Source organism: Carassius auratus, chromosome 14 (genome assembly GCF_003368295.1).
Source record: "Carassius auratus strain Wakin chromosome 14, ASM336829v1, whole genome shotgun sequence".
In the NCBI taxonomy this organism is placed as follows: domain Eukaryota; kingdom Metazoa; phylum Chordata; class Actinopteri; order Cypriniformes; family Cyprinidae; genus Carassius; species Carassius auratus.
In genome coordinates, this window is record NC_039256.1 from 10,756,359 (window position 1) to 10,777,820 (window position 21,462).

General features: G+C 38.2%; 3 protein-coding genes across 4 annotated transcripts; 1 reads left to right on the top strand and 2 right to left on the bottom strand.

Moving 5' to 3' along the window:
* The first annotated feature begins 2,206 nt into the window (after window positions 1-2,206).
* Window positions 2,207-6,063, top strand: LOC113113588 (fructose-bisphosphate aldolase B). Its single transcript, XM_026279867.1, has 9 exons — window positions 2,207-2,354; window positions 3,028-3,140; window positions 3,390-3,601; window positions 3,807-3,861; window positions 4,705-4,865; window positions 4,984-5,067; window positions 5,154-5,328; window positions 5,407-5,606; window positions 5,749-6,063. Exons 2-9 carry the CDS (start codon window positions 3,029-3,031, stop codon window positions 5,842-5,844), a joined length of 1,095 nt encoding a protein of 364 aa, XP_026135652.1. The 5' UTR covers window positions 2,207-2,354; window position 3,028; the 3' UTR covers window positions 5,845-6,063.
* On the bottom strand, window positions 5,986-10,403 carry LOC113113589 (L-asparaginase). Of its 2 annotated transcripts, none has more exons than XM_026279869.1 (7): window positions 10,294-10,403; window positions 9,962-10,107; window positions 7,078-7,173; window positions 6,799-6,959; window positions 6,648-6,731; window positions 6,409-6,571; window positions 5,986-6,298 (listed from the first exon to the last, which is right to left on the bottom strand). In XM_026279869.1, exons 1-7 carry the CDS (start codon window positions 10,298-10,300, stop codon window positions 6,269-6,271), a joined length of 687 nt encoding a protein of 228 aa, XP_026135654.1. In that variant the 5' UTR covers window positions 10,301-10,403; the 3' UTR covers window positions 5,986-6,268. The 2 variants fall into 2 exon arrangements, with proteins under 2 accessions (XP_026135654.1, XP_026135653.1); XM_026279868.1 differs by having other exon boundaries at window positions 5,986-6,303.
* Window positions 10,404-10,663: 260 nt separating this feature from the next.
* On the bottom strand, window positions 10,664-19,384 carry maea (macrophage erythroblast attacher, E3 ubiquitin ligase). The gene is made up of 9 exons (XM_026279866.1): window positions 19,012-19,384; window positions 16,919-17,101; window positions 16,621-16,824; window positions 16,433-16,555; window positions 16,166-16,242; window positions 15,930-16,038; window positions 15,648-15,781; window positions 14,182-14,377; window positions 10,664-12,233 (listed from the first exon to the last, which is right to left on the bottom strand). The coding sequence occupies exons 1-9, from the start codon at window positions 19,078-19,080 to the stop codon at window positions 12,138-12,140; spliced, it is 1,191 nt and encodes a 396-aa protein (XP_026135651.1). The 5' UTR covers window positions 19,081-19,384; the 3' UTR covers window positions 10,664-12,137.
* Window positions 19,385-21,462: the final 2,078 nt, after the last annotated feature.

The window sequence follows — 21,462 nt, forward strand, 5'->3', positions numbered from 1 at the left end:
TCATGCAATACTGGTTAAATCAAGATTTTTCACATGATTCATTTGTATGGCTTACCATGGAAGCTACCTCATGTATGCCTACTTCGCTAGCAGCCTTAGTACATGCTCCCATTAAATGCTCATCTTCTCCCTACACCAAAAATATTATCGTTAAAACTACATTGAGAATCTGGAAGCAATTCAGACTCCACTTTGGTTTACAAACCTCTTCTATTTCTGCACCTATAGCAGCAAATTTTGCTTTCTTACCATCATTAATGGATAGGACTTTTTCTCAGTGGTCGGCATTAGGTATTATAACATTTAAGGATTTTTATATAGATAATGTATTTGCGTCTTTCCAGCAATTACGGGAAAACTGTGCAATGCCCAAACACAATTTTTTTTAGATATTTGCAAGTTCGTAGTTTTGTCCGGGACACGCACCCTCAGTTTCCTAGTCTCCCTAGTGTTACTCCCATTGACTCCTTCCTCAAACCTATTCATGTTATGAAGGGTATGATCTCACATTTTTATGAAGAAATCTGCTCCTTACGTGAAAGCTCACTTGCATCTATCAAATCTCAGTGGGAGGAAGACATAGGAGAAAATATTCCAGAAGAACAATGGGAAAAGTTTCTAAGTCGTGTGCACTCCTCATCATTCTGTGCCAGACAGGGTCTGATGCAGTGTAAAATCCTTCATCGCAGCCACTGGACCAAAGTTAGACTTTCTAAAATATATCCTGAGGTAGATCCCATGTGTGATCGCTGTCATCAAGCCCCTGCATCTACTGCGCATATGTTTTGGTCTTGTCCATCTCTACACAAATATTGGTCTTTGATCTTTAAAACATTATCTGAAGTTCTTGGAATTTATGTCCAACCTTTGCCTGTCACAGCTCTATTTGGTACTCTTTCTCTTTCACTTGACATGCCCAAATATAAGACCGATTTTGTAGCTTTTGTTACTCTTCTGGGGATACGCCTAATTTTAATAAATTGGAAATCACCTACACCTCCCACTCATTCTTCATGGATTAATGATATCTTTCATTTTATCAAACTAGAAAAAATTAGGCATACAATAAAGGGGTCTTCTGACAACTTTTATAATATTTGGGGACCTTTTCTAGATTGTGTAGGGAAGTGAAATGGTTTTAAACACCTGTCTATATCCCCTCTGGCAGTAAAGAATCTTCTTACACGCAAGATTAACCTGAATATGTCTTTGGATGACCAAGCTTTATATGGCTTCTCTTTTTTTTTTTATTATTTCATCATCTCTCCTTTTTTTTTTTTTTTTTTTTTTTTTTTTACTTTTTGGTTTATGTTGCTGTTCTTGCTTATTGTTTATACTTATGTCATTGTTTTATTCTCTCATGCTGAATGCTGTTTGGACGTAAGTTGCATCATATGACGGATCCATAATTGTATATTTCCTTTTTATTATTCCTTTTTTTATAACTTAGAATTAACTTTATTCTGTCTCTATTTGCTATTTGGTTCTTTCTATGAACAAAAGAGACGGAATTGATTACATTTATGTGATATTACAATTGTATCTGTAATTGTGTGATGTACTCTGTTTATGTGAAAAAATAAAAAAAATAAAAATAAAGTGGGGAAGGGAAAGATTAAAAGATTAACTACAAAAAAACAAAACAAAAAAAAAGTCCCAAAAAGTCGGAGTGTTCCTTTAACACACCCTGAGGTGCACACGAACGTTTTTAGACTGTCTGTAATGAGCCGATTTCATGTATGAAGCCTATTACTACCATCATTTAAATTTTCATAAAATTCTGAAATTATCGTACATTACAGGATTTTTTTCATGATTGATCGTACATCATACAGAGGTAAAAATTATCGTACAAATACGATAATTATCGTACGTCTGGCAACACTGGTCCCAAGTTTTCTTCTCCTTTTTTAGTGTGTATCTCTGTGGCAGAATTACAGCGCCACATACTGGTCTGGCATGTATACGATCCTTTTGTGTCGGTTTTGTGGTTTTAGTATGGATATTTCGCAGATATTTCTTGAGAGGGGGGAAACGAGATCAGATAGAGAAAGCTCTGGCTTTGTGTGGACTTAGCTCAGTTTTTCAAAGCGTTTTTGAAAAATCGCTTACCCTGCCGTTAAAACCCTTCTTCCAAAGTCCACAGATATTCTCGCACACCCAACCGAAGTCCCAGCCAATGGTGTTCCTGGAGGCAGAGCACGCCCGTTCACATCCCCTGAGTCCAGCCTCTGCGCGTGGATAAATACCCACTCATTGGAATCGCTCGGTCCCGATTCACTACAGCCACCGGCGTCAGAGGAGAGCCACTTCAGCTGTTAGTTTACAGTGCTACTCGCCTTCACACCGTTCAAGTATGTATGGGTTTTAAAGATTTTTCATTTTTATTATTATTATCATCACATCTACCACATTAGTATTTATATTTATTTAGAAGGGTAGAGTAAAACAAAAACTTGCCAGTTTTAAAACGTAAACACCTATAACTACTGTAAATTCACAAGCTGCAGATGCGTCAATGCAATGATTTCGCTAAATATTCAGGGTTTGCTCTTTAATGCAAGTTATAAATTACTGTAAAAAATATTCCAAAGATTTATTTAAAAAATAGAACTGTCTTGGTTGTTTGTTGGTTTGATGGTGAATTTTGCAAATTATCTATTGTTATGAATGCAGCCAATGCATTTTGTTGCTTTTTTATACGTAAAGCATTTCCGCTTATACTATAAAAGTAAGGATATCATTTTCTTTCATAAATACACAGTGTATGAAAGACGATATTGCAAAATTTCTGAAATATTTTGCACATATTCGGAAAGGAAAACAGCAAAATGTTTAGCAGAGGACTGAACCCTGGACTTGTTTGTTCAGTGGGAGGAGCCAGTGTGTTTCTCTTGACTGAAGTTCAACAGTCAGGGCAAATATTTACAGATAGCAGTGAATAACACAGTGATCCAGATCATAAAAGTTCAGTAAATGACAGATTTGGGTATATTTTCTGTAATGTTTTTTCTGCTCTTTTCCCAGAATGACACATCAGTTTCCAGCTCTCTCTACGGAGCAGAAGAAGGAGCTCGCCACAATTGCCCAGCGCATTGTGGCTACTGGAAAAGGCATTCTGGCTGCAGATGAGTCTACAGGTAATAATTAGTGGTGTTTTGTATGGAACAGAGTACAAACTATATGCATATATTAACTGATCAACAGTAATCAATACAAATATTTAATATGTTGTGGAATAAATACTATTTAAAACTTTTTTTAACAGTGTTGTCTTATTTTATGTCCTCTATCAGCTTTATGGTTGTAGTAAAATTTAATTGTATTTTTTTAAAAGTAGTGGTAAGCTCACATTCCAGGTGTTCTTCGATGTGTGTTTCATATTTTAGGCACCATGGCGAAGCGTTTTCAGAAGATAAATGTGGAGAACACTGAAGAGAACCGTCGCAGCTTTCGGGACTTACTCTTCTCTGTAGACAATTCAGTGTCTGAATATATTGGTGGTGTCATCTTTTTCCATGAAACACTGTACCAGAAATCAGCCCAGGGAGTTCTGTTTCCAAAAGTCATCAAGGACAAGGGCATCGTAGTTGGTATCAAGGTGAGGTTTTGGTGCACTCTTGAAGATTTCTTCTATAACTTAATGTTAATGTTTATGCATTTTATTTGCTTTATTGCCCTATAGATAACCAAAGCACTGCTTGAATACTGTGGAAGCCTTCTTTCATTTCTGCATACAAACACAAGGGCTTTTCAGGTGTTTGCCATGTAATGTTATAAATAAAAGCTGTTCTTTGTGTCTGAAGGTGGACAAAGGCACTGCAGGACTGGGTGGTACAGATGGAGAGACAACCACACAGGGTACATTTTTACTTAAAGGGTTATGTTCATCCAAAAAGGAAAATTCTGTCATTAATTACTCACCCTCATGTTCCAAACCCTTAAGACCTTCGTTGATCTTTGGAACACAAATCAAGATATTTTTGATGAAATCTAAGAGCTCGCTGACCCTCTATAGACCGCAAGACAACTCAAATGTTCCCAGACTCAGAAATGTAGCGAGGACATCTGTAAAATAGCCACTGATGCCACATCTCAACTTCAGTTTTGCAAGGCTACGAGAATACTTTTTGTGCACAAAGAAAATAAAAAATAATGACTTTATTCAACAATTCTCTCTTGAGTTAGTTAGTCATCTGCCATTTTGAAGTATACCATGATGCATGTGTGTGCTTTTTCCTGAACCTAAACAAAGCTGATTATGTTCAGGGGAAAGCTTGCGCATGCATCGTAGTATTCTGCAAAATGGCAGAATACGGTAACTTGTGGTTGAAGAATTGTTGATTTTTTTTTTTTCTTTGCACAGAAAAAGTATTCTTGTAGCTTTGCAAAATTGAAGTTGAGCCACTGATGTCACATGGTCAGTTTTACAGATATCCTTGCTATGTTTCTGGGTCTGGGAACGTTTCAGTTACTTTGCTGTCTATGGAGAGTCAGATAACTCTCTCTTCATCAAAAATATCGTAATATGTTCTGAAGTTGAGCGGAGGTTTTACGGTTTTGGAATAACATGAGGGTGCGTAATTAATGAATAAATTAATTTTCATTTTGGGGTGAACTATTCCTTTTGAATGCATCTTAACATCTTTCCTGACTTGTACCCATTTTAAAGCAAGCTATTTTTGCTTGATCCATTTCACTCAGGATTGGATGGTCTGTCTGAGCGCTGTGCCCAATACAAAAAGGATGGTTGTGACTTTGCCAAGTGGCGTTGTGTGCTTAAGATCTCTGACAGCTGCCCCTCTGCTCTTTCAATTGCTGAAAACGCAAACGTTCTTGCCAGATATGCCAGCATTTGCCAACAGGTATGTCTGACCGAATGTGCTTTGTTTATGGGATCTTTTATGTGACCATAGATAATCTTCTTCACAAACTGTCCACAAAATCCTTTTTTCCTCATGAACTCTTCCTTCGCTTCTGTAGAATGGCCTGGTGCCTATTGTAGAGCCTGAGATCCTCCCTGACGGAGATCATGATCTGCAACGGTGCCAGTATGCCACTGAGAAGGTACGCTTCCTCCCAGAATAACCAATAAAAGCAGAGCAAAGCCAAATTATCCATCAAAAATAATTCCCAACAACTTGCATCCAAAGGTCCTGGCGGCAGTGTACAAGGCTCTCTCTGACCACCATGTGTATCTGGAGGGAACTCTGCTCAAACCAAACATGGTCACCGCTGGACACTCCTGTACCAAGAAGTACACCCCTCAGGAGGTTGCCATGGCAACAGTTACTGCTCTCAGACGCACCGTGCCAGCTGCTGTCCCGGGTAAGACAGTCCTCCACTGGTCCTTTAGAGGATGGCGTTCATTTAAATGCTCTTCAACATGTCTCTTCTGATTCTCAGGGATCTGCTTCCTCTCTGGTGGTCAAAGTGAGGAGGAGGCCTCTCTGAATCTGAACGCCATGAACCAGCTTCCTCTGCACAGACCCTGGAAGCTGAGCTTCTCTTATGGCCGTGCCCTGCAGGCTTCAGCTCTCGCTGCATGGAAGGGACAAGCAGCAAACAAGAAGGCTGCACAGGACGCCTTCGTCACACGTGCCAAGGTAATCAATGAAGTTATGATTCAAGCTTAAAATACTGCATGTGGGCAATAAAGTCACAACTAAATTATATTGTGTTGTCAATTTATAGGCCTACTATATCAGCTGAAGCTGCATATATTGATTTGTGTTTTTCCTCCTTCAGATTAATAGTCTTGCATCAAAAGGTGAATACAAACCCTCAGGTCAGGCTGACCAAGCATCTACACAGTCCCTCTTTACTGCCAGCTATGTCTACTAAACTAACAACAGCAAGTTGTGCTGGAAAGTACACAATTTACATGCAAAGGATATTCAAGATGGCGTCAACATGAGTACATGTTAACTGTAGAAATTAAACATGTTCATGCAGTTCTACCAAGAATGACACAACTAGACTCTGTTAACCCTGGATTGGTTTAATACTTCATGCATATGCACCAACTTATGCTTTACATTTTGAAATAAATGATAAAATGCCTGCTTTGAGTTGATTTCTTGTGTAAACATTAGCACTCAGAATTCTTTACTAAGAATTAACTTGGTTTTTAAGGTATAAAACTGGAAAATAATATCAGCTGGTCTGCTTGACTAGGTCCTACACAATAACGTGCTGAAGGGTGAGTTACAAAGAGTAAAGTTGATTGAAGAGCACCACAATGTCATGAAGATTTTTTTGTCTTGCTTCATCTTCTGCTGTCCTTCCCCACATATTTCTATTCTGATAAGGAAAGGCAAACCCTACATGTTACACACTGCAGTTACAATTTACAGCAGAAGATGTTTTCAGAATTAATAATAAGACCAAAATCTGCATTTATCATACCTCTGGGGTGGCGCCATATTCAAGAAGTTTGGACACCATGTTCTTGTCCCTCTTCTCCACTGCTGTATGTAAAGCGGTCTGTCCATTATAATCACTCTGGCTCATGTTTGCACCAGCTAAGTACCACGCTTGCAGAAGCTGACAGTCTTTAGTCAGAACAGCCCTAAATGAGAGAAGACCGCTGAATGCAAATGTCTACAACAGTCTGACAAGTTCATTTGTAGTTTGAAAACACTGACTTGATAAGTTCCATGCCAACTCGCACAGGATTTAGACTCAACGTGGCTCCTTCCACTATCAAAATCTTGATCACGTCAAAGTGCCTGCCATATGTAAGGAAATTGTGTAATATATATACACACCAATATTTAAATCTGCTCAAAATCTTACTTGTTTCTTATGGCGAGATGAAGAGGTGTGCAACCAAAGCGGTTTATCAACTGGCTTGCTGCTCCAATAGACAGTAAATATTTAACCATATCAGTTTTACCCTTTTCACAAGCTCTGTGCATGACAGTGTTGCCATCATAATCACCAGCATTTACATCCATCTGAAGACAAGATGAGGTATTTAAAGCAAGGATTAGGAATTATATAACAGACGGCCACATGAAAGAGTAGAAAAATAGTCAAAAGCATTCTACATCTTCTATGCATGATCGTTCGTACCGTGACAAGAATCTCTTGCAAAGACAGTAAGTCGTTGTTGTCTATGCACCTGGAGGCGAATGAGGGCAGCAACAAGGCCACAGTTGCATTGACATCCTGGGTAAAAAAATCATATTTGACGTTACACCACTTAAATCAATTCAGTAAAATAGCAATTAACCCTAAAACTGGCAATGTGTTTCCTGTGGGATACACACATTGTAAAGGCTGTGGGGAGAGGCAGGGAAAGTGGAGGTGTTTAAACGGTGTTTGTTGTGAATATTGACATATATTGACTTTGTTCATACATTCTTTTTTTAGCTCACGGGCAGCATTTAAAACTGCATGGCTGGCCTTTAGTGGGAAGTCTACTCACCCTCCGATAAAAGTTGATCTAGTTCACATATTTACACATGTTGGAGGGGACTAACCTGGTTAAAAAGCTGTTGTTCAACATTAGCTTATTAGGTTTACATCTAAATGTTATGAATCATGTAATCTTGACAAAACAGATATCGTTGGAAAAGGTTCCATATTTGGTGACTGTTCTGTAATTAGAAGTGATATCGTGACAGAAAATAATTGATTTGTGACAGAAAACTGGATCAAAAGAATTCAATGGAGTGTCACCCAGTGGTTAATTTTGGTATTTTGCCCAAACAAAATCTCACAGAAACCACAATTTTGATGAAATCAACTTCAAATTTGTAACATAACTTGGTTAAACATCTGGGGCCGGATTCACAAAAATCTTAAATTCCACGAAGTTCGTAAGAATGTTCTTAAGTGCAATTCTTGAAAAATTCTTAATAAGTTTGCAAATATTTTCTTAAGAACATCTTAATTTTTTTCTTAAGAAGAAAATAACAGCCGTTATCTGGATGAATACATGACGTGCTGCTATTGTCCACTATTGTCTTGCGCATCCAGTAGATTACCCTAATAATCATAATAAGCACGCACCATAGACTGTATATTTTCGTTCAGGCTTTGACTGGCGCTCAGCTTCACCTTTTTAATGCAGCCTGTTTTTGAACAGTTACTTTTAAAATAGTCTGTCTCAAGCTGCAGCGATATGTTTAATTAATTTTGTGCCGTGTTTTTGCACTCTCATCTGAGTGAACGCTTCCGGTATTTGAGTCCGCGCTTCTACAGCAAATGCATTCTGTACATTCATATGCGCTGAATACTGCCAAAGATTATGTATTTTATACGCTAAAAAATTTACGGCGTTCAAATAAAGCTCCCTATCTGACTCGTTTTTGAGTTGCTAATGAGTTTTGATGTCAGCAAAAAGCAGTGTCACACACAGACTAATCATGAGCGATCACGTTAAATGCTAAAATATAACAATTCATTTGAAATAACCCAATAAATTCATTAAATAATAAAGTCTGGGGCTGTCCTAAATTTAAGAAGTTATTTACGATTATTTTTAAGAAGATTCTTTTCAAGAATTTGAATTCTTCTTAGGTTTTGTCTTAAGAACAATCTTAAGAAAAAAGATAAGAACATTCTTACGAAGATTTTTGGGGGGAATACAAAATATTCTTATCTTTTTTCTCAAGGTAGAAGAAAGATAAGAAGAAATTGGCAGTTAAAGGTACAATTTGTAAGATATTTGTAGTAAAATATCCATAAACCACTAGGCTAGTGTTATATATTTTGTCCAGCTAATTACTAACAATATCTCTAATGTTTTCAACTACTTGTAAATCATGAGAAAATTCCCATTCTAAACAGTGACACGGACAATGCAGTCGCCTGTTAATGACGTTAGTTCTTCTTCTTAGTTTTAAGGCAGATTGCAACCATGGCTTATCAGGTGCATATCGAGTATGTAGCATGGCTATGAATCTAATGATGTTAGTTACCCTTTGTTACCGCCTTTACTGATGTAGAAACCACATGACAACAGTGTCATGGACAAATACGGAAGTAGCTTCACGACAAACTTTAACTAAAAAGAGAGGCCGATCTCGCTTGTGTTTTACTCGACAGGTGAGTTTTTTTGACTAGTATCTTTACAGAAAACCTATGCTATTATAACGATCAACAAGATTAGTATTATGGGGCATACACGCCATACATGCCAAACGGGGGTATCTGGGGATCTGGATCGCGTCTCTAGACCCGCGCGAGGACGCGTCTCATCCATAGTCTGATCGCATCTTTGCATTGACTTTGTATGTAATCTACTCTCGCAAATCGTTGAACTCGCGTTAAATCCATGATTTATCTTTCCGTCTGATTTGATGGCTGTCAGTGGTTGGGTAGAAGACAACAAATCCCATCATTACACGCTCCTTCTTAGCGTCATTAAACCACGCTATTGTTATTGTTTTGATAGTGCGCCCTCTAGTGGCAGGTCCTACAACCTGTACCTTTAAGAAGAATTTTATTCTTAAGAATGTTTTGTGAATCCGGTCCCTGGATTAGCAATTTGTTAGCAATTTAAGTGCAACATATTAAGTATTAAGCATTTTTTTTTAATATAAAAAATAATATACTTATTTAAATATTATAAAATATAATATACTTTTTTATACTTTTATATATACTTACTTTTTTTTTTTTTTTTACTTTCACTTCAGCAATAATTTGCTATGTGTTTTCTTTAAAAAGAGACCAACTTTAGGTCTGTATTCCTAAGCATTTATGAATAACAACCATGTTGTAAGGAGCACTGATAAACAAGTGTTCTGTGTTCAGTTCATTTATACCCACAAAATGGCAATGTATCCGTTGGGATACAAACATTTAAATCAATATTAAGTTGTATCATTTGTGTCCCAATAAGATGGAAATTAGCAATAAATAAATTTTCTGATGTATCTTTATGGGTTTGCCATTTTTAGGGTTAAAAAAGAAGAGGAAGGAGAAGATGCCAAGCTTATAATCTCACTTCAGAGGTCTTGTATTTGAGCCAGCCGAGACTGAGCACCTCGCCCACGGTGCAGAGGAACCGTCGCTCTCGCGTTCTAGCGCCCAGTTTAGTTAATGGGAGAAACAACGGATCGTATGGCTCCTCTCGTTTCTCCTTGGTCTCATCTATGAATGTATAGGTATACGTAAAGGAAAATTTAAGAATTAAAAATACATGAGATAAAAAACACCATCAATAATTTTAAATAGATTATAATTACAGGCTATTTTATAGAACTGACAAAATGGTCATAAAAGTTGGTGATATATGTTGAATTTTAATAACGTTTTTTTATTATTATTATTACTTACAGTACATTTTGAAGATATATTTATCCTGTAAAGCAGTGCTGTAGCGACCGTTAAAATAACCTCAAAGCTCCCGCTCCTGACGCGCGCGCAGTCACGTCATGAGAAAAATGACACTGACGAAAAAAGCTGTTGCATAAATTATAGTAATTTTGCGAATAAATTATTTTAATCGTCAGACAATTTAAAGCTCCTAATCTAGAATGGAAAACATTAAGTTGCACACTACCGCTATACTCATAACTATTTCTGATACGTAGTAATAAGTAATAGTAGTGTTTCACTTTCACTTAAATGTTAATTTGTAAGAAATTAAAATTTACGTTTTTCTTTAGTGTAAGTTCACCTATGTGTTTCAGGGAGACAATGACAATACATAATCAAATCAATCTTTATTGGCAATTGGACACAAACAACCCATCTACCCTACCAAAATACACAGGCATGCGCAGTTTCTAAGCAAGTCTTTCCACAGTTACAATTAAACATATACTTGGAGAATCATTTCCAGCAGGAACAGATGTTGGTGTACTTTAATGAAACTAAAAGACCAGAGGGCCTTTCAGAGATCCCACTCATTGATTACCTGCTGTTGATCCTGTGAAACCTGAGACTGTGTGCATGGGGAACATTAACAAAATGTACTTTATACTATTTTCTGGTTTGAAAATTGTGCTCAAAACCACTCTACAGATTACTTACTATGAATTTGCAAATTCTAAAAATGTAAAACTTTTTGCAGCAGAACAAAACTCACACAAGACATTTACATCACAAAATGAGGGTATCAAGGTTGGATAATTACAAATTTGAACAATAATAATAAAAAAAAAAACAGTCCATGTAATAAAACTGTGTGCGATTTGAATCTACCGTGAGATCCAAAACAAAAACTGCTTTAAGTTTGCTATTTAACCTTCAGTCACAAAACGGCACTTAATGCAGCATGACCTTATTGATTACCATATATGATATTGTTTATATAACAAAATACCATTAGTTTAAAAAAAATGTTCCAAATTTAGGCATAACCATCTTAATGCAATCTTGCAATCTTGTCCTAAAAGGATTTTGGTCATACACAGAATGTTTTATTAGATGATGTTGATGATATAAATCGTCTGTATTATGGTGAGTATAGTATTTTACGGTTGAAGTGTAAACTAATGTGATTTAAAAAAACAAAAAAACACCAGTCTGACACCAAATAACGAAGTCTAAGTCTGTACATCCACAGACTTCAGATAAAGAGCAGTATTGCTATAAAAGCTACTTTTTTTTTTTTTTTTTTTACATGTTGCCTCAAACAGAGGATGTCAGTCAAAAAATATCACATTAACATAAATGCAAGTTGTCGCAGATTTCACAGGTGCAAAAGCAAGGGATCGGAGAGTGTTCTCTACAACTAACCTACACACAATCTATCTAAAAATAATGACCTAAATGGGTGCCCTTGTTCAAAAAACCAACAATGAATAATTCATTTTCTTAACACACTACAAGGCAGAAGAAGCTCCTTTGAGAATGATATGGAGTCGTGTTGGTTTGTTTTACACTACTGAAAATAAACCATTTAAATAAATTCTAAACTATCAACCCTTTTAAAAACATCAACAAAAAAAGAAATCCCTCGTCACAATTGTCCGTTTAGCGACTCCATTGTGAACCATCAGTTCAGTGAAGGTCTTGCAGGCCAGTTGAGGGCAAGGACATCTGTCAATGAGATTCACTTGCATGGAACAAGGGCTGAAGGATTGACGCCCTTTGACAAATGGTGTCAATGTGAAATTCGCCCAGCCTACAATGGCACCACAACTTTATGTCCCAAAACTTATGTGGAGCTCCCATCACATTATGTAAACCTTCTCAGCCTGGGAAAAGTTGAAAACCTCTTTGGTCCTGGGGCATACCACCTTGTCATCTTGACGAATTGACAAGAGAGACTGAAAACCAGAGGCAAGGGAATGTTAATCACTATATATACACAGGAAATCAAATATTATATACTTAATATATATATATACAGAATTTCAAATAGCATACACTGGAAGTATACAGTGCCTTTCGAAAAGTATTCATACCCCTTCATTCTTTTACGTTTTGTTATGTTGCTGCCTTATGTTAAACTGCTTTAAATTAAGTTACTTCCACATCAATCTACACTCCATACACCATAATGATAAAGCAAAAAAACAAAAAAGCAAGGTTTTTAACATCTTTGCAAATCGATCATGTTTACATTCTGTGGATACTCTCCAAAATGGTGCTACTGTGACGAGGAGACGAATTGTGGAATAAAGTTATTTTTGTTTTCTTTGTGTACCAAAAGTATTCTTTCTCATAGCTTTGTACAATTACAGTTGAACCTCTGATGTCACATGGATTAACTGCGTCAAGCCACACATCTGGAGAAGAGTTAAAAAAAATAAAACAGTTGCATTGAATGTTCACAGAAGCATGCAGTCTCTGTTACTCTTAATGGAAGAAGTTTGAAACAACCAGGTCTCTTCATAGAGCTGTCCTCCTGAGCAACTGATGCAGAAGGTTTGAGTGGTGAACAAGAACCTGATGGTCACTCTAGTTCCATGCTCCAGGATCATATGTGGAGATAGGAGAAATATACAGAAGGACAAACATCACTGCAACACTCCACTGATCTGGGGTTTATGGCTTTGTGGCAAAACTCAATCCTCTCTTCAGTGAAGACCCACGAAAACACGCGTGGAATTTGCATAAAAACCCCCAAAGGACCCTCAGACTCTGAGAAACCAGATTCTCCGGTCTGATGAACCTCAATTCTAAGCATCATGTTTGAAAGGAAGCAGCTCTCCTCATCACCTGCAGAGTAGCATCATGCTGAGGGGCTGTTTTTCTGTAGCAGGGATTGAGGGACTCGTCAGAGTAGAGGAAAAGCACAATGCACCAAAATATTGAGATAACCTTATGGCGCTTTTCCATTACCAGTACCAGCTCAACTCAACTCGACTCGCTTTTCGCTCCGTTTTCCATTGCAGATATTACCTCCACAATAGTACCTGGTCGTAATAGCGACACCGCAGGAAAATGCCTTGACGTGATCTTCTACGCGACACACACCCGCTACCCACACACACAGGACAATGGAGGAAATCAAGTGTATGCTGTTTTTGATCCTCGGGATGTGGCTGTTTCTCACAGCAAGACGACAAACATTGTTTCTGGAGAGGCTGAGGGCAGCATAATGAAATGTTGAAAAAAAAAAAAACAGGAGAGTTTACTCCATCTGGCGCTTGCAATGATGACGCAGTGAATAGTGACGATTCTCTCCGACCAATCAGCAGTCTGCCATATTTCCACCTCACATTTTAGTATCGCCTCAGCTCGCTCCTAACTTCGCCAGAGGTGATACGAAAAAAAAGGTACCTGGAAGCAGGTACAGGTACAACTTTTACACAGTGCAAAACCAAACAAAGGAGAGTTGAGTCGAGCTGGTACCGTGTAGTGGAAAAGCGCCGTTACTGAAAACCCAGTCCAGCCAATTCAGAACCTCAAACTGGGCAGAAAGGTTACCTTCCAAAAGGACAATGACCCTAAACACACAGCAAGAGTGGCTTGTAGACAACTCTGTAAATGTCCTTTAGTGGCCCAGCCACAGCCTGGGATTGTTTATTAATTCTTATGCAATGTGTCTATTTCAGTTTTTTATTTTCAATAAATTTACTAAGTTGTGACAATTGTGTTCTTCCCTTGTCAATATGGTATGTGGAGTGTAGATTGATGTGGAAAAAAAAGCAATTTAAAGCGGTTTACCATAATGTAACAACATAACATAAGGGTATGAATACTTTCGCAAGACACTGTATATACACAGAGTACCGAAGAGCAGAACACAAAACTAGCCTCAAAACTCACATTGTATCCATAAACATAGCCATTAGGCAGCATCATGGGTGGGTTGTTCTCATTCATGACCTCGCCAGAGATTTTGCACACCAGCCTTGAGTTTGCACAGTGGGCCATTGGAAGAGGTTGAGCCAATTTGTTCAGCGACTTACTGCAGACAGGACAGTCTGGGTTTTTGGAAGTGCCATCTTCTTTGTAACACTGCCTGTAAACTTGGAATTAAGGTTACTTAACTTACTCAACAGCCTTGACGTTGCTTAAAAGAACAACATTTTGTGTATTTCATGTAATGCAATGTGTTTATGTGGTTTTATGTGGTACACATTTTCCACCTACTGTGCATAATTTGTTCTCCTCTATGCCCCACCTTTCTGAAACATGTCGATTTTTACAAAGCTCATCGTTCTGAAAAGTGAGGTGTGCTCTGATTTGCCAGCTATCCAGTGTGTTGTGATTGGCTGAATATTTCAAGCATGTGACGGAAACGTTACACCCCATACCCTACTGTGATGCCATATGTTGCGACGTGATGAGACAAAACCAATAAAACCCATTACAAACAAGCTATTTGTAGCATCCGTTGGGGATATAATTACTGATTATAATGACATACACTGTCTTTTTACACGCTGAGTATCATGCTGCGTAAACATAAAACCATGTCTGCATTTGTGATCGGAGAAACGACAAACAACAAGACTACTCTGCACTGCTCAAAACTCATGGTTGAATCATTAGGGGCTTATTCTTTAAAATATGTAAATGTGCTTACAGTCTGTCAGTCAGAAGCGCCATACTGTACTTGCAAAGTTGGAATTGCCCCACTTTATAGAAACAGACAGTCATTTTACACAACTCTCACAGGAAACAGTCCTCGTCTTCCATAAAATGCACTGCACACATCTGAATATTTGGGTTGAACTGTTCTGGAACAGTGTTGTAAATACAACCCAACCACTGATTTCTAGTTGTGTCCTCTTTTGGAAGGCCTAACAAAGTAGCTTCGTTTTCACATCGAAAGACAGTGTCTTCACAAAATGGCGCCAGGCGGCAACAGCGTGAATAAAAGTTACGGCTTCTTTCTTTGCGTGAACATTTGGGCAGCGTTATGCAAATCTTCCCACATAGTGACGTGGAGATGTGGGGCGTGTTTAAACAAGCCGTTTTATGAGGGAGTGGACAAGTCTTAATTTTATAAAGATTAACTCTTTGGATTTGAAACTTTAGTCTTAGCAATTTTACAGATCTTCTTTATGCACCAAGAGCTTGTAACACTCCAAAGACAAAATAATTTTTTTTAATCACATCATACAACCCCTTTAACAGTAATTTAAAATAATGACCTTTGTTTCTATTGTCACTGTATGTTAAAATCACCTAACATTACTAAAAATCCAGAGTTTCATATATGATCTGGCTGGACGTGCAAACTGAAAACCCTAAGGATGGTAATTGTTTTTCTGCAGAGAGGATACGGGGTTTTGATGGCAGACAGCCCTGCCTGCAGGGTAATGGTAAACACGGAGTTGTTCCCCAGCTGGTGTAATCTGTAGTTGTCATATCTGAACTGCTGGATCAGCATTTTCCAGCGAGCTGGATCCAAAAGATCCTGGGAGAAAAGACGAGAAATGTTACAGACCACTGAACTTGTACCTGCTACGATGGCATATTCAGACACAATTAATGATTAATATCAAAACAGGTCCTTAGAGTGGTAGACATATTTCAGATAATATAGAAACAGAAAGGCAATTTACCTTATACGGTGAAATGTGCGTGTCTGAGGGAAACGCCAGCATGCCCATCACCTGCCGTACCTCGTCCAACTGCCCTCCTTCTGCTTGGCTGAAGTGTTTGCGTGCATGTCTAAAGGACATTCATTTTGATTTATTAACACCAACTATGCTTTGTTTAACAATAAATTCAAGTAATTCAGAGAAACTTGGAATGGCAGTCATGTCAAGTCCAGCCATGAAGACCTAGCATCTCATACCTTACTGCGTCCATCCGTTTGTTTTGTCGAATGAGTTCAATAAATTCCTGGATCCTTAAACTGAACTCCAAACAGCTCTGAAAATTTAAATTAATTGCATCGTTTTCAGGCAATGGCAGGATGAAAAATGAAACATCAGCCAATGAAAACCCAGACTGCAAGAAATATAACCACAATGTGGCTCCATAATGACGGTATATATTATAAGTAAATATTTGAAAACTGCAAGTGAGAGAAAAACAAACCCAGCTGAACTCAGTTTCTTACTTTCATTTTCCGTAAGCGAGACTTGTTATCGTGGCACCAAGCCAGACAGGTAGCCGTTTCCCGATGCTCGAGAGATTCTTCAACTTCTTTCGCAGTAAGGAACATTTCTATGTTGACCAAATCCTACAAAGACAAAACATCGCATGAGAAAGAATCTTCCTCGCCGCACAGAAAAAGTGGCGACGCACCTCAATCCCGCTTTGTCTGGCTAGCTTGACTGCGGTGTTGTAGTAGCCACAGCGTAGCAAGTGCTCCACCATCATGCGGTCCATGCGCTTCTTCTTCCAAACATTAACACTGGCTGGCTGATCACTGCTGTGTTCCTTCAGGTGCTCTATGCGCCGCTTGCATAACTTGGCGCTCTCATCTTCTGCTTGGATAGACTCAGCAGCCTATCAGATACGAAACCATTTCACTCTTTACTGTAATTGGTACGAATGCACTAAAATTTGAACTATTCAACTTGATGCTTCAGCTACAGCATACCTTTCTCTTGAGGGCACTGAGCTTCTCAACCACTCCGTCCAGGAGAGAGACCACGGTATCCACCACCGGAAAGCTACTGAGTGTTTTCTCCAGCTCTGCCACCACCATCGTCACGTGACTGGTCTCCCGGTCTATATTCTTTTGAGCTGCTCGGAAGCGCTTGTTCAAGGTTTCATAAGGAACCTGTTGAGATAAAGAACTGCATTACATTACCAGGCACAGATTCGGTAAGCTCAGAAATATCGTTCTTTATAGTGTGGGTTCACAAAGCACTTCATCCATCATTACATTCTCTCGTGAGGGAATCATTTCTGACAGTTTACCTGAAAATATACAATTCTGACATTTACTCGCTCTCATGTCGTTCCAAACTCCTAAGACTCGCGTTCATCTTCCACACACGAATGAAAATATTTCTTTATGAAACCAGAGATTTCCATAATCTTTCAAAAATATAATTGAGCAGTTTTATTAAAGTTTTCTGAGGAGACATGATCATGTTTAAGAGTAGATAAACACTCTACATCAGTCAATGCTATTTTGCAGCTATGACCTTTGTTGGATTAAAAGGTGAAACCCAATTTGGCAGGAAAAAGTGAATATGAGCCAGAATATACGCAAACAACTGAAAAAAGCACTGATGCATAAATGAGCCGGCAACTAAGCCAAACCACATCAAATCATACCATACCAAATATTTCATTTCAACTGTAAGATATTAAAGAAAAATAATAATTATGCATTTAACAGACGCTTTTATCCAAAGCGACAAACCCAACCTTGCACTTGATAGCACAATGCTCTACCAATTGAGCTACAGGAACACAATATTAATTAATATTAATTAGGAACAACATATATTAATTTCTTTCATTATCAAACAACAGAAGATAAACTACTGTTCTTGTGTGCCTATACACATAACCTTACAAATGTACAAACCTGGCTGTCAAAAAGAAAAATGTATTGCTTCACAGTTGTACACAATTTGCTTGCATACATGAATGCCAATTTGAATGATTTATGACTCTCTAAACTTAAGTATTACAAGAATCAGTGCATTGGCTTCCAAAAAATAAATGGCCCATGCATATACATTTTATTCATAATTCAATAATCCCTTAAGATTTTACACAAACCTAATAAAGTGACTAGTTCACCATGATGCAGTGATCAAGAAGGTAACGTTACTGGAAATCATTCCCGAAGCTGCAAGACAAGCTCAGATGCAACATGCCCTTGACATACAGCAGTGAAGACCATATATTATTGACATTCAGTGTGCGTGTACATAAACAGGCGTCATTTTACAGGAGATGCACGAGCTCATCGGGTTACAAAGCATACAACTCATCACCAAAGGATTCACGCGATCGTTCATCCAAACCCAGGCCATCAATCGGGAAGAAATCTGTGACGCAGAGAACAAAGGTGCTGTGTGGCCAAATATTAAATAATAAGCCCCTCATCGAGCACCCACACCTGAGCTATAAACGTGCTCACAGCTGACACTGATCAACATAACATGATCCTAATATGGTGCAGACCGAGCTCTGGTCATGTGTGTGTTCCTCCGGGATTCATCTAGACACACGAAAATAACGAAAAATCTGAATCACAGCCTCCGACGACAGCGTTCAACTCCAAATCAGACGCATACGAGACTGACCAGTAACTCACTCGATTATAAAGCAGCTATAAATCCGATGCGATTCTCGTCAATCTGCCTTAAACTGCATTGCTCGCTGGTTACACTAGTGGACAAACCTGTGATGGGATCAAAAGCGCTTTAATAAAACAAGACTAGTTGACAGGCGTCAGACTGACGTTATTGCTCTCATTTATAGATCCGTCGATATACAGCTGTACAGCCGATGTGTGTCTGCGATCACCTCGGTGAGATCTGTTTGTGTTGGACTTGTTTTGCTAAGTTATCTAGCCCTAGAGCTAACCAGTTAACTGTCTAAATGCAGTCAAATACTTTTCATCTGATCGATCGTTTCCGTTAGACGGTCTGTTTTGACGGTTATATAACGCAGATGGGATCAGTTCGACCGCACGGTTTGAGTATAGAGAAGAAAGGCTTGACAGACCTTTAAAGTTGGGTATTCCTGCACCTTTAGGGCCATCGAGAGTTGAGCTGCCGTCTCCTGCACCGCCATCTTGCTTTGGGGAAACTGAGGAGCGTTTGTTCGTCTTCTTCTCGGCTTTGGTCTTCATCAGACAATGACGACAGATTGCTCAAAGCTGCCTCCTAGTGTGACGGTGCGGTTCAAAACCTTCGAAGCTAGTCCATTTTGTTTTTACTTGAAAATATGCAATCTTTAGATTAAAGAGATACTCCACCCCAAATTGAAAATGTTGTTATTAATCAATTACCTTCATGTCGATCCAAACCTGTAAAGGTTTTGTTCGTCTTCAGAACATAATTTAAGATATTTTGAATGAAAACCGGGAGGCTTGTGATTGTCCCATTGACTGCCAAGAACATTTTTTCCCCAGGAACTGTTTTATCCCCAGACCTGTTGCTTTCTGTGTTTCCACCATGGTCTAAAGTACTGGGAAGATTAGGCAAATAGTCTGGTGATGTAGATTTGCGCGCGGTTCTCAACTCAAAGTACGCAAATTTCGGACTCACATCCTTCGTAGTTTGGACTTTGCACATTTGATTTGAGAGTGTGATGTCCGCGGCGACGAAATCCGGTATTTCTGCAAACAGCAGCGTACTTGATAACATCAGTCAGCTCGCCTTGACTACTGCAATTTTCCTCACTGTATATTTCCAATAAAACAAAATAGGATATCAAATACCACTGCCTCCTTTCATTTTCATTTAAACATAATAATAGCCGCAGAAATGTACTTCAGGGAAATGTGTTTATATACAGCCATTACAATGAAACAAAATATTATATCAATTGCCTCTTTTTAATTTATTTTAACATATAGATAAATTGAATAAAGATCAAAGATTACCTGTTAGATTTACCCAAAACTAATTATATTTTATCTTTAACCACTAAAGAGACATCAGAGCCAGCGGCACACATCAGAAGGACTAGCTGAGTAGAGGCTGCTCTCGGCGGATAAATGATCACTGAGCTCCCACTGATCGCGTGGAGCTGATCGTCTCCGAAATCAGTGAAACACATTTTAAATAGGCACTGTCAATATAAATAAACCACAGAACATTTTAAACCACTACATTCTTGCCTGAAATACTTTTAAAATTACATTTCATGGCAATAAAATTTGAAAATGATCGAATGAATGGAGGTTGAAATCACAATGCTGCGTGAACTCAACCAATCAGCATGTTTAGCGCACAAGTCCCGCCCCCAAAAGTTTTGGAACTTTGAAAAAGTACTACCTTAAGAGCAGGGACTTTCTGAGGGGCATTTTTTACCTGGAAATTTAGTTCCTGGTTCCTTTGGTGGAAACACACAGAGTACCAGTCCAAAGTCCCTAGTTCCTGGGTAAAGTTGCGGTGGTGGAAACGCGGCTTTACATTGTCAAGGTCCAGAAAAGTATGAAAGACATTGTAAGAATAATCAACCGTAACGTTATGAAGCGACAAGAATACTTTTTGTACGTGAATAAAACAAAAATAATGACTTTGTTCAACAATTTGTCTCTTCTGTGTCTCTCCGCATCAACGCAAATTGTGTACGCTCTTCTGTGTCAGTTGCGCCACAAGGATAAGTTTTCTATGTTTATTTACGCTTTGATTGGAAAGAAAACAGTGCATTGTTGTGGTGCGGCTAATACAGAAGAGTGTATGTTGCCTGCATTCAGCATATATTTTTCAAAATGGCGCTACAGTGATGCAGAGAGACACAGAGGAGACAAATCGTTAAATAAAATCTTTACTTTTTCATTTTATTCGCGTACAAAAAGTACTTTTGTTGCTTCATAATGTTACGGTTGAACCACTGATGGCAGATGCACTATTCTGACGATGCTTTTCATACTTTTCTGGACCTTGACAGTGTAAGTTCTTGGCAGTGACAAGCCTCCTGGTTTTCATCCAAAATATCTTAAATAGTGTTCCGAAGACGAGACATGTAGGCTATATTAGTTAATTTAGGGACTTATAGACTATATTTACCACAATAAATAAGCTATAAATATCCATCTTTTTTTTCTTTAAATAATTATTTATTCTTTAAATGATTACCTTGGGCTCTGTATTACAATTAAATAAAATAGTATGGTTTGTACTTTGTAGCACAACCAAACTGCAGATTCATTTAAAGTTTTTTAAATAATATTCAGCTAAATATTTGAATGTTATGTTGGTGTGAGAACAAACTTTTCAAGCTGAAACACATCACTGATTCTATTCCTACATACAAAACAGACGACAAAACATGTCACAGGAACACTTTTTCTGACACAGAAAATATAAGCATGTATATGTGCAAATATATACATTAAAAATTCTAACTATAAAACTCACCAGGAGTGTGTGTGTGTAAACCTACTGACCTCATAGCAGCTTCCAGGATATAAAGCATTTTAAGAAAAAGCATAGTTTAGATTTT

What these genes read in the sequence shown, in the direction of transcription:
- maea (XM_026279866.1), bottom strand. Translation starts at nt 19,080, where the DNA reads ATGGCGGTGCAGGAGACGGCAGCTCAACTCTCGATGGCCCTAAAGGTG. An exon ending in AGGAATACCCAACTTTAAAG is followed by an intron (nt 17,102 to 19,011) that starts GTCTGTCAAGCC and finishes TTATCTCAACAG; the next exon opens with GTTCCTTATGAAACCTTGAA. An exon ending in AAACGGATGGACGCAGTAAG is followed by an intron (nt 16,039 to 16,165) that starts GTATGAGATGCT and finishes AATGTCCTTTAG; the next exon opens with ACATGCACGCAAACACTTCA.
- LOC113113588 (XM_026279867.1), top strand. Translation starts at nt 3,029, where the DNA reads ATGACACATCAGTTTCCAGCTCTCTCTACGGAGCAGAAGAAGGAGCTC. An exon ending in GCATCGTAGTTGGTATCAAG is followed by an intron (nt 3,602 to 3,806) that starts GTGAGGTTTTGG and finishes TTGTGTCTGAAG; the next exon opens with GTGGACAAAGGCACTGCAGG. An exon ending in TGGAGAGACAACCACACAGG is followed by an intron (nt 3,862 to 4,704) that starts GTACATTTTTAC and finishes CATTTCACTCAG; the next exon opens with GATTGGATGGTCTGTCTGAG.
- LOC113113589 (XM_026279868.1), bottom strand. An exon ending in TGCAAGAGATTCTTGTCACG is followed by an intron (nt 6,960 to 7,077) that starts GTACGAACGATC and finishes TCTTGTCTTCAG; the next exon opens with ATGGATGTAAATGCTGGTGA. An exon ending in AATATGGCGCCACCCCAGAG is followed by an intron (nt 6,304 to 6,408) that starts GTATGATAAATG and finishes TTTCCTTATCAG; the next exon opens with AATAGAAATATGTGGGGAAG.